This window comes from Scomber japonicus, chromosome 16 (assembly GCF_027409825.1).
Source record: "Scomber japonicus isolate fScoJap1 chromosome 16, fScoJap1.pri, whole genome shotgun sequence".
Lineage (NCBI taxonomy): Eukaryota > Metazoa > Chordata > Actinopteri > Scombriformes > Scombridae > Scomber > Scomber japonicus.
The window spans coordinates 23,946,512-23,959,746 of NC_070593.1; the positions used below are offsets into that span (position 1 = coordinate 23,946,512).

The 13,235-nt window shown below is 38.9% G+C and overlaps 1 protein-coding gene across 1 annotated transcript in view; it reads right to left on the reverse strand.

Annotated features, from left to right (window-relative positions):
• The window catches only part of alk (ALK receptor tyrosine kinase), a 354,006-nt gene that overhangs the window by 204,455 nt on the left and 136,316 nt on the right, over positions 1 to 13,235 (reverse strand). Inside the window, exon 2 of the mRNA XM_053336367.1 lies at positions 4,293 to 4,406. Coding sequence (XP_053192342.1) covers positions 4,293 to 4,406 — 114 coding nt within the window. The remainder of the gene's footprint in view (positions 1 to 4,292; positions 4,407 to 13,235) is intronic.

The following is a 13,235-nucleotide window of genomic DNA, read 5'->3' on the forward strand; positions in this document are numbered from 1 at the left end:
AAAACCTTATTTTAACATGGGGAGAAGGCTGGGACCACCAACCAGTACAATAAGGTCTAAAACACACTGACCATTTCAAAATAAATGTATGCTTTCAGCGCCAGTATTCCTGTTTTACACTTCTGACCCACGAGATGATGAATTTACCATAGATACGTTTTTTTTTCCCCCCACAATCTTGACATCCCCAGAGTAGATCCTGAGCTGGCTGCTTGGCGAGGGGATGACATTTCCATTGAACAGATTGTAGAGGAAATGAGTAGTATGCAGAGTGGCAAGTCTCCAAGGCCTGATAGCTATCCATCCAAATTCTTCAAACATTCTCAGTAACACTTGTCCCTCTTCTTCTGTCTGCTTTCAAGGTATTGCTTTCCTCAAACTCTCCTCAAACACCCAAACTATGTGCAAGGTGACCATATCGCTTTCTAGGCAAAAATCCTTCAATGTAGTTCATAGCGTCTTATTTCTCTCTTGAACACAGACATAGAACTTCTTGCAAAGCTCTTGGCTTGATGTCTTGAGATCCCTCCCTCCCTTCAAACATTTCAACAGACCAAACAGGCTTCATGAAAAACCCGGTATTCATTAGACGCTTTCTAATTATTCTTTGCAATCCCTCTACATTCGACACACCAGAGATTTTACTTTCATTTGATGCTGAGAAAGCTTTTGACTGGGTGGAATGTGATGACCTTTTTTACTCTCTCGAAAAAGTTTTATCCTGGATTAAAATTCTCTGTTCCTCCCTAATGTCTGCAATGCATACCAACAATAAATTCCCTGCCTACTTTAATCTGCAAAGAGGTACTAGGACAAGGATGTCCAATACCTCCGCTCCTGTTCGCTGTTGCAATTGAACTGTATATGACAGGATATTAATATGAATGAATTAACAGGAGGTCAAGAGTGTTACGTATTACTTTATGCAGATGGTTTGCTATTGTACCTGTGGGATCTTCTGTCAAGCCTCCCTAAACTATAAGATGTATTAAAGAAATTTGGTAAAATATCCAACTATAAAACAAACCTTCAAAAAGTCAGTTAATGCCAATCAACATAACTGCCAAGAACATCTGCTTTAATATGGATCATTTTAAAAACGACACGAATGAAGTTCAAATATCTGGCTTATATCGGGATTACACATAATTATAAAGACCTCTATAAACTTCCTGCCATTGATAGCGTTCTGAAACAGGACATTAAACACTGGGTCTTGCTGCCCCTTTCTCTGAGTGGAAGGATCAATACCATTTCGATGAATGTATTACCTCGGCTTCTTTATCTGTTTCAAAGTCTCCCTACATTTCTGACCAAATTTTGCTGTGGCTCCATAGATATGTTTATATCAACCTTTATCTGAAAGATAAGACAAAACATCCATATGACGTGTAACATGTCATCTACTACAATAAAACTTAAATGGCTAATCTTGGAGAATACATCCTGTGGGTTCACCTCCTAACCAGCTCTATTGTGTTCTGAACTCCCACTGGTAAAGACCATTTCTTATTATACCAGACTAACCTCATTGCTGCAAAGTCATTAAGAATTTACAACCAGTTTAAGAGGTCATTTGCTCTCCAAAGTCTCTCCCTCTCTGCTCTGATAGTTTAAAACCACGTCTTTCCCCTCAATATCAGACAGAGCCTTTAGCATCTGGCTTAAGAGTGGGATCTCATCAGTGCAGGACCTCTGTACAGACAGTTACTTTGCATCTTTTGAGCAATTGGCAAATTTGGTATCCTTAGGTCTAATTTTTTAAGAAATCTACAATTGTGGAACTGTAAAGCCTTACATTTTAATCACTTCCTTTCATATTCCCTCACATCTGTTAGATTCTCTTTTCAAGTTCAGTACATACTAATAGGTTGCATAAACTTCTCAATCTACATAATTAGACAACTTTAGATCTTAAAAAAAAACAAATGAGAAGAGAGCTTAAATGAACAAATTTCAGATCCAATTGGCAGGACTTACTCATTATCCATTTTATCAAAAGGTATGCTGTTGTACAATTCAAGACAGTACACCAAATTAATTGGTTGAAGGTTAGGTTGTGTAGGATTAGACTGCAGTTGGCACATGTGATAGGTACAAGCAAACTGCTGCAAGTCTATCACATATATTCTGCAAAACTATATCATTTCTGACAGTGGATATTCAATACTTTCTCTAAGATGCTACAGGAACCCTGTATTTACACCACAGGGTATGCATCTAAGTATGTAAACAAGCTGGCCTTTTGCATTTTATTAGACGGACGACTTATACCTTTTAGTTGGAATGACCCTGTCTCCCTTATACACCCTCATTGAATCAAAAAGATTATACACTATCTCAAACTAGAGAAGATAAGTTACTCTCTCCAGGAGTCTGTTCTGAGATTCTATGCAATTTGACAGCCTTTCTTGACATTTTTCGAACAAATGGAAGTAGAAAATGTATCCCCATTATATGTATAAATGTCTGTCATGTTCTGTTGCGGTGTGTCACCCTGTCTGTCTGTTTTGTTTGTGTGTTTCTCCTCTTCAACAAGTGTAAAATGACAGATAATTTAGTGGTGCAGGTCTGATAGGTAGGTGGATAGGTGAATAACCTAGGTTGATACTTGGGATTAGATTGGATACAGTGTACTGTGTTTGTATTTTATGTATTGTGAAAATCTGCCATAAAAAGACCTTGATCAAAGAACTTCTTCAAAATGTCTTCTTTTTTCAAATAAAAACTAAATTATAGATGTTCATTACACTAAATGAATCTTCTTCCATTAGTTACCATCAGAAGTCGCAGAAGTTAAGTTTTGTGATAAAACAATATTAACTTTTTTTTAAAGACATGGCTATGTACACATGTTTTTGGCTTTCAAAAAGGTCTTTTAATGTTGGATATCTGTCTGTCTATATCTATTTATGTTTGACTATTGCTCCAGCTTAAAGAAAAACAAAAACAAATCTGTAACATTATGTGTGGCACTGCGTAGCCAAAACACATTTTGTTGACTGTGGTAAATTCATGTGTGCACTTATCAATTTTATGACAACTCTATCATCACTACATACTGGAATACTTGATAACACTTTTGTTGTCCAGTATACGTACTATATATAAAAGTAGGTAAATGTGTGAAAAGTGTGCACGCTAGTAATCCATTCTCTCACTGTAGTTCATGTGTTAAAATTGAAAATTGGATCATATAATAACATCACTTATATTTACTTGTGACATTGCTGTAACCAGTGTTTTTCTTTTTAAACTGATGTGTGAATCTTTGGAAATGTCATGATTTGATTCTAATTATTGATGTCATGATTCAAATAAAAAAACAGTCTTTACTCAAAATCACTTTTTGTTTCACTGGCCTATTTTCAGGCTTTTTCTCCAGTGCACTGTGTGTGTGTGTGTGTGTGTGTGTGTGTGTGTGTGTGTGTGTGTGCATGTGTGTGCCAAACCACACATTTCTTTAATCCACTGAAATGCAACACGAAACATAACTGGCAGTTAAAGTAACCGGTCTTGTTGAAGGTCACTGTCTGACGAACAAAAAGAAGCAGAGAAATATGAGTGGAAGTATTCGGCTTTTTTTGCTTATTAAAATTGTCTGTGTAGATTTGGAAGCATGTCACAGTCTTCAGTATGTGGAAGAACAATGAAATTAAAGTGTACTTTAAAGACTAAGATGACTGTCTAAATCTATTTTGTAAAACAGAAGTTGTGTGTGTTGAGGTAAGTGTGTGGTGTGATGTTATGCTGGTGTGTTATGTCAGTGAGAGCTGTTACTGCTGCAACACTAATAACAGGTAAACTAAGTGTTATCTAAGACTCTGTACAACTACACGTCTTTTAAAATCAAACACTGTTAACTAAGGTGTTTCCTCTTGTTTGGAGACTGCTGAAGGTTTAGCAAAATGCTGCAGTGTGTGTTGCTGGTCATGACATAGAAAATATTGTGTGTTGTAAAACTATTTATTAAATTACTAAACTCATGCTTTCCTTCTTAAAAGGTGAATTACAAAATAACTTTGATTCAGAATCATGTAAGGTACAAACTGCAATTCTTCGGAGAATGTGGTTTTACTCTGAGGCCTTGAGCGAGCCATGATCTGCTGTGACCCAGTTTGGTGACGATGCCGGAGCTGATGGTAGAGGGCAAGCGAGACAGAGATGCTTATGTGTGCTGATGGAGAGCTGATGCCAGGTGTCACGGAAAATCGAGAGCAAAGTATCTTTGGAGGACAAAGGCGCCTGAGCCTGTCCATCTGTCTGAGGAGAGCTGACAATGTCCCACTCACCTGACGTAGGCATCGACTCTTTGGGAAAGCTCAGGTCGTCCTCGGCTACCCAGGAGAAGCTCCAGTACCCTCTAGGAATGCCAGTAGCAGCAGCCCTGCCAGCCAATGGTTCACCTGCGAAAACAGAAAATCCACTTTCAGAAAATCCTACTTCCAGAGCATGTGTCTAAAATGTCTCAGAACTGCAGGAGATATAAGGTAAGAACATTTAAAGACAGTATAAAAAGGTGTAGGCATTCATTTAAACAAATATTGCTACCTAGTGTGTTTATTTGGGCTGCCTGGTTGCAATTAATTTGGCATCCCTGATGAAGTCCCGTTTATTTGGCAGCCCAGCTCATTAATGACTCCACTATTAAATGGTGTTGTATGATCTTAGATGCAAAGCCCTTCCTACTGGCAGCTTTACTATCTGATAGACGAGGAAAAGCTTGGCAGCACTTAATGAAGAGCGAAATAGTGATGGGCCAGGCTGTAATTGGAATTTCTGCAATAATACTGAAATATAATCTGATATATTTCACATAACTACTGAAAACATAATCAACATTAGTCCTTGTTACATTAAAAGGACCCATATGAATTAGTTATTGGATATCAATAGGCTACATAATTACCGGAGGACGAGTTTGTCTGATTTTGTTTGACTCTGTCCTCTCCCTTGAAACTCAGACTAATTATCATAATATCGAACAGAGGTCTGGTCCTGTAAAGTTAAAAAGTTTCTTTACTCTTCTTGTGGCTGACCTCCTTGCACAGCCATTACACACACACACACACACACACACACACACACACACACACACACACACACACACACACACACACACACACACACACACACACACACACACACACACACACACACACACACACACAAGACCATGGTCACTTTTGGGGACATTACATGGACTTACATTAATCATATGGAGATTTACCCTAACCATCACCACTACTTGCCGAACCATAATCTTAACCACTGACCCAAACATATTTCCAATTTGGGACCCAGCTTTTTGTCCCTAATTGGACAAACTGTTCCCAATTAACTGGTCTAAAGTCTAAAATATGTCCCCAAAAGACCACAAACAAACAAACACAATCAGCATCTCTCTTACTTTGTCCTTAGTCCATGGTTAATTAGTACACAGTCACAGACCAGTACACCACTGCCTTGGAAGGAGACTCCTGCATAAATCCTGTTGTCATTTCAAATGAGCCTTAAAGAGCAATTGATCGTAAATCGCTGCCTTTCATGGCACTGAACAAAGACAGGATTCTGGTTTCAGCCAAAGACACACAAGATTCAAGTTTTATTCCTCTGAAGTATGACTTCTTCTGACAGAGCAGATCACATTAAGACTGTTTGAATCTTCTTTTTTCTAAGGACCTCTCCATTGACAGGTAAGCAGTGTTTCTATCCACACTCTTAAAATGTTTTCTCTACCACAGTATATTCAAGTGCAAATACACTTAGCAACCATATGTGCATTAGTGACATATTTTTTGCTGTTGTCTCTCTACTGATGCCAAATCAAAAGCTAAAAGCCTCCAAAATCAGAAGAATGTGGTTGAGCAGCCAGCCTTTCAGTGAAATATGTTCCTTGTTTGAAATGAAATCCTTTATACTGTACAGTACAAAAGGACGGCTGTCTGCTTTAGGTGTTACACACACTGTAGCTTGAAATGATGTCTCTGAAAATAACGACGACAGCTTGTGTCTTTTTATGCCTTAATGGATTGGCGAGGAACAAAGTGACATTCATGAGATGGAAGAAGGGTCAAGCACTATATCTGTGTGTGTCTGTGTGTGCTTATCAGCTTATTCCTCGGTCTCTAAATGAGCCGTTTTTAGTTTGGCTGTGCGTCTTGAAGAACAGAGCGTCCTGAAAATGGTCGAGATGCTTTTTAAAACTAAAGTTTGTCCTCATCAGGAGTTGTTGGAACGTGGACGACTGGGCGAGTCTTTAGAAGGTGGACGTCACAGGGTGCATTTGGCCATTTGCAGCCGTTTGGGAAGGGCTGTGGTTTGGGGTCAACAGCTGTTGCTACGGGGGAAACTGGCTGGCCGGTTGGCCGGCTGGTAGCTGTAGTGACTGGCTGAGGGGCATTCAGACAAACTGATAAGCCGCTGAGGGAGCCGATTGGCTGGCTGAGTTAGACTGGTGTGAGAAGTGGCTAGTTGTCCGTCTGACTGACTGACAGCTGGCTGACCGAATGCTCGAGGGCTGAGTGGCTATCACAGGAGTGATGTCTCTGGCTGTTTGTGGGGCTGGTTGGCATTATGTCCTGATATTAGATGATTTTGCCCTGTACTCTATGATCCAGTCAGAAAGGCCTGAGGCAGTGCTATGGCTATCTTGCAGAGGCACTGGCCCAACTTATTTTCGCTTTTCCTTCTCTTTTTTAAAATATGAATAACAGGTGGATTCGAATAGCACCAGTTGTGATGCAGGTGTTGTGTAAGACTATGTTGGGAAAGAGGGAGCTGAACCCTACCTAATGAAAAACACAATCAAAAGCAGATAAAAGCAGTCTTTAACAGGATTGGATGGGCTCCACCTTAACGGCATGTTGAGAAGATAAGACATCTGGAGCAATCTTAGAGTAGCACCATCTACACATGAAGAATTAGCTTGGCAATGTGGTCCTAGTGTCAGATACACACATCATGCTATTTAGAACATGCTCAAAAAAAAGAATTAGGCAACTGCTGTTGAGTACAAGTATTTAAAGTGGAGGCTATTAGTTCATATATGTATTTTTCAAGCCAGAATTTGATTTGATGGCCTTGAACATCTCACAGCTGAGTATTATGATGAAGATTTGGTTTGAAGAGTCTAATTTAGTACAGTCTGACATAAAGACATAAACATATTATGAGTTGGAGGCAGTAATACACTTTTGTATGTGACAAATCAGCTTAATTTCTTGTAATAGGCTAATAGTCTTCTATGAATATATCATGTCAAGTTGGCTGTGAAACATCAAAGTCCTCCCCGATGTGAAATAAAGCTCTGCTCTAAATCAAGTTTGCCTTACAAGCTTATCCTAAAAATGAATGTTTTTAACGCTTATCAAGCAGGATTGTATTTATATTAGAGTTTGGTTCAAGCTCCAGCTAACCACATTTGATAATAACAATGGGAATCACAAAAAATCTATTGAAATTCCATGTAATGGGACAACAATCAGGATGTCACATAACATGTAAATAAAGGAACAAATGTGCTGCTTGATGCTCATACTGGCACTGTGTCATCTGTTCTGTTTGGCCAAATTGGGGATCCCATGCCATTTTTTGGAGGTATACCAAGTCACTATTTATTTTACATATATTTATCAGGGTTTTACTGTGATATCTAGCCATGTGTTTAGTCCTTTCATTTGTAAATAAACCTTTTTGTCTATATACAGTAGAGTTTTTATGGATATTGGTATTGATTCTCTCTTGATCAATAGTCACTTTGCCTCTGCTCTGTCCTTTGACCATACATTATTGTATATATTTGTGTTGCATTTAAATAGCTTTGCAGGTTTGGAATGGATAATCCACCACATTATATTTCTTTGCTTAATTTATTAAGTTTTTTTTTTCCTTTTGTTAATTCAAATGAAATGAGTTAATTCAGTTGATTTTGTCTTCTGATCATTCTTTAATATATTTAATTCAAGTCAATAAAAAAATCCAAATATTTCAATGTGTTCTCATTCCATTTTAACTTGAAATTATTCTTAGCTGTCTATCTTAACTCGTTAACAATGATTATTGATTTGCATTTGGTTTCTAATCTAATGTATAAACTGAGAATTCACTGTATTGTTTTATTGTTTCCTTTAAAGCTGGTAGTGAGGTTTCAAGGTGATGTAATATAAGATGTAGGGCTGTTATCAGTAATACTGTAAACTCATGGAAAAATGTATGTATATAGCCTTCTTCTGCAGTATTATGATTTTACTAGTATTATCTATAATTTTAGAAATGTAGGGTTTTTTTCTGTATATATAAATGATCTGTTTCTTTTGTCAACACTTTATCTAGTTGTAAGCATTTCTTGCTAAGTCACATGGTAATAGCAGTGTCGGGGTTAAATTTGTGCTTCTCCTCCAGGAGTTTCATTTGTAATTCAAGCTCCTTTTTAACTTGTTCTTTGCAGACGCGTACGCTATTATTTCTCCTCTTAATACAGCTTTTGCTCCGTTCCCATAAGGTGATCTCATTGATTTCCCCTGCGACGTTAAGTTCAAAGTAGTCGTTAACGCATTTTTTTTCCCTTTAAACTTCAAGTCCTGCAGGAGGGAATTGTTCATTCTCCATAGACGTTTCCCTTTTCAAGTATTTAGCTTCACCTCATGATTGCATGATCTGATGAAGTTATTGTTTCAATAATGAACTGACTCATAAGTGAAATATCTCATTAAACATAAAGAAGTAAACCAATCTCCTATAAGTGGAATGTCTACCTTGGTTATATGTAGAATATTTAATTAGTGGATGTAATGTTTTCCATACATCTACTGTATTAGTCCTGTTTCTGAACATATTCACCTTAGTATAGCTGTTTTATCTGCCTTATGTGTTCCAACTGTTAAGGGTACATTAGGGACCCCACCAATGGTAATTATTCCTTTCTCTTGTGTTATTATTAACCATCATGAATTCAGGCCCTTCATCTGGGGATCGCAAACATTTATCAGAGATATTTCAGTTGTCTCTGTTTTTCACAGGACCAAAACAAACCTTTCTTCCTTATCCTGTATACATTTTATCTTTTCAAAAAGGCATATGGCTTTTTATAATGGCAGCAACATCTCTTCTTGTTGAGTTATGTGAGGATGAACATAGCTTTATGTTCTTCTTGTGTCAAATGAGCTTCTCGGAGAAACATTATATCTCCCTTTTCTTTCTTCTACTGTTGAAAGACGTTTTCTTCTTAATACGTTTATTGAGAACATTAACATTCAAACAAAAAATCAAGTCACTCATAAAATAGATATATAGTGGTGCCTTAGGTATGCTAATGATTCTAAGTGTTTGCTTTCTGTAGCATTTAGTGAATCTATTTGTTCAGTACTATATACAGTACTGCTTCAAGGAGTGTAGATAAGATATAAATCACATAGAAGGGAGTGAAGACAGCTAGGCCTACATTTAATGTATAATAAGAGCAAAAAGTGACCTGATTTGCAACCTTAATACAGTACTTGGGTGGCTTAGTATACTTGTCCATGCATTCTTCACTGCATGATAAATCTAAGCTAATTTTGAAGACATTTTGACAAACGGGTGTGGGTGCATCTTTAGCTTTTAATATCTTACAGTCTTGAATCTCGAAAGATAATATTTCAACACACAAAATAAATAAAATGTGTGTGTGTGTGTGTGTGTGTGTGTGTGTCTGTGTGTGTGTGTGTGTGTGTGTGTGGCTTTGAATAATGTATCCATTCAATTTCTCTCTTTTGTTCCTGGCTCTAATAAAGTCATTCAAAATGCATTCATGGAAAACATTAACATAACCCTTTTTTAGGCAACCCTCACCCACAAAAGCATGTGCATAACAAACACATGCACTCCAGTGTACAGTCAGTCCTCCATGGACAAATTCACAACTATAGAAGAGTGTTAACTCAGTCCAGTGAACATCCTGACTCCGTCCCACCCACACACTGAAATCCCTCAAATGCTTAGTGGATTCATCAATGAGGCTTGACTCAACCTGTCACTTAAACACTGCTGTGTGTGAACATACGTCTCTCTCAGCTCCGTCCTCTGCGTCTCTCTGTCTCTTTATGACTCTCTCATACCCAAATCTGTTTCATTCAATTGGCTTGTGGCTTGCAAAACCCTTAAAAATATGGGGCACTAAAGCACACAAGGCAGTAGAGGAACAAACACTTTTTGAGGTGACAGTGCTGTTCATGATGTATTGTAGTGCTTGTGGGCTTTGTTTCAGGACAGTGCAGTGATCCAGAAATAAAGCCAATTACCCATGAAAAGAGGAGTACAGGTAGTGGATCTGTGGCTCGGGTATATCAGGTAACCGGTGGTGCGTTCACTACAATCCAAAATGTTCCCACTCAGGCTAAATAGACTTTTCTAATAAGTTGGCGATAGGTGTTTGCCATGTGTTCCTATGCCAGTATTAGAAGGTCAAGATTAACAGAGACGTTTGTAAATGTAATGAAACACATCAAGCTGCTACGCAGAGCTGCCAAGTCTCATGCTTTGACTGCGAGACTCACACCCGGGGAACAAATCTCACTCCGCGCTCAAGTCAAAACTTGGCAGCCCTGCCATTACAGCTAATTGAAAGGCAAATGAGGAAGCCATGCATTCACGCTGCTGGATTTTCCTACTCCTTGGCCTCCTGCATCACAATTGTCCTCTTCTTTTTGCCCATTAATTAAAGATTTACCTTGGGATACATGCATTACTGCCTAAATAAATTGATTACCTGTCCAGCCCAGTGACACGTCATTAAATGCTCGTCAAAGTCTGCCAGCGCCACATCAGGCAGCTGAGGCCTGGAATTGGCTGCTCGCTCCCTGCTACAAAAGGCCGCATTGATTTCCATCAGAGGAGCCCTCATGTCCACTAAGCACTCCGACTTTCATTAAGACCTTCGCCGCATTCCGCGCACGTCGCTCCCCGGCCCCAGAGCTCGCACTTGTATGTGTGCATGTGTACACAGTCGGTCATTTGCAATCACACACGCCTCTCACCTGATCTCAATTCTCACCGGAGACCTCTGCCAACAGAGAGCTGAGAGCTAGCGGTCCCCACTTCTCCAATTAAACAGTCTTTAAACAAGAGTATGGTGACAATAAATAATTCATAAATGTCTCATCTACATTAATAGATGTGTCAAGTTTTTCGAGGGCTTAAGTCTCGTTCTAACGACTAGCATCAGAGGTCAAAAAGGGTTAAATAGAAAAGGCAGATTTAAAGTGTTGATGTTAATATGCCACCTACCGTGCTTGTTGTTAGCTTTAAGTAGGGGATAAGTTGATACTAAGAGGCTGTCTGTGTTTGTCAGAAGATGTTGGTGCATGAATCTTTTTGGCGTAAACTCGGTCTTGTAAACAAGTAGAGATGTTTGGTTCAACTGTAGGACTGTAGGAGCTTAATAACTCAAGTCCCGCCAATTAAAAACTTGACTTAAGGCCTAAAATAAAGCAGCCTCCACTCTGGGGAAAGAGGCCATCTCAGCGGACTCAATTGTCATTCTTCGATGGTTGTCACTGAATTCTAAAAGGCGCGATGACAGCACGGATTACAATCTACAGAGAGGAGAGATGGCTGACATAATGAGGGGCAAAGTTTAAAAGAAAAGATACACTGAGCTGAGCAGAACACAATCTACATAGTTTAATATTGTAGATGTTCCGCTGCAGTGGCAGAGAGGTCATCTGAGCGGTTACACTTGATAAGCAGCTTTTGGATCTATGACACGCGGCTACTGTAAATGAGTTGGTGATGATCAAAACTTTCAGTCAGTTTCACAACATATGATGAAACAGCAAAGCGACAGAGCCTGAAACGCCATCGCGCCAATGCCTTCTGACAGCACTTACCAGGCTCCCTTCGGTAATGTATGTTTATTTGACATGTGTACCCGCAATTCAAAGTGAGATCAAGCACTGCTTTGTCTCTCAAGGCGAACGCTAAATGATTTTATCAAAGAAATGGATCATAAGGCTTCGGTCTCAAACTATTATCCAGGGGGAAAGAAAGGGGCTGCGCGGTGACAAAAAAAAGATGTCAACTGGGCTTCAGTGATGCTCATTAAAGAAAATGATTTTTTCTGTTGTACACTGATGCTCCTTTTTTCTTTAAAGCTCTCAAACACATAGCAACACCTCTAAGGATAGCAGGCAGCCAGGCAATTCAGAAATAATGCATTAAAATGACTTGTTCACAGATAAAGAGGGGTATCCGAAGTTGCGGTTTAAAAAGTTCTCTTGCTCTCATATGTGCTACGCTGTGTGAAATATTTTGTGACCACAGGGTGTCTGATTTAATGATGGAAGCACTAGTTTAATTCATTATGCAAGATGCCTCCTCTCCTTTTAATGCATATGTGTAGTGTAGAAGGCCTACTGTGAGCTTCTGCACGTCAATTTCTAACCATGTAGAGATGTGACAAAAATAAGTCTCCCCACATTACTTTAAGATCCTGGAACCACCACAGAGGCAAAGTATGTTGTGATGCTCTGAGTCACACTTGCAGCATTGTCAGAATTCTTTTTTTGTTTTGTTTTTTTGTGTGTGTGACATAATGATGGTAGCTTCTGGCAGACTGGCAGACATCTCTTGTGTGCTGGTTTTGACCAGGTGGTGTGGAGATATGCCAATGTGAGACGACTGATTTAACAAAGCCGCAGATAAAGCCACAGCATCATGCCTGTCACACTCTAATTATCAGTGCTGGAGAGCCACTAAGTACTTTCTCTACACTTTGACAACACAACTTTTCAGAGGCAAGTATTGAACTTTTAACTCCATTACATTTATGTGACAGCTGTAGTAAGTAGTTTTTCTTTTGAAGATTGCAATATATAATAGTTTGATATAACCAACTAAAGCACTATGTATCTACCCACCTATCTACCAACCTACTCATCTATCTACCTATCTACCCACCTATCTACCAACCTACTCATCTATCTACCCACCTATCTACTAACCTACTCATCTATCGATCTATCTACCTATCTACCAACCTACTCAACTATCAATCTATCTACCCACCTATCTACCAACCTACTCATCTATCTACCTATCTACCCACCTATCTACCAACCTACTCATCTATCTACCCACCTATCTACCAACCTACTCATCTATCAATCTACCCACCTATCTACCAACCTACTCATCTATACACCCACCTACGTACTTACCCACCTACCTACCTACCCATCTATATATTTATCTACCTA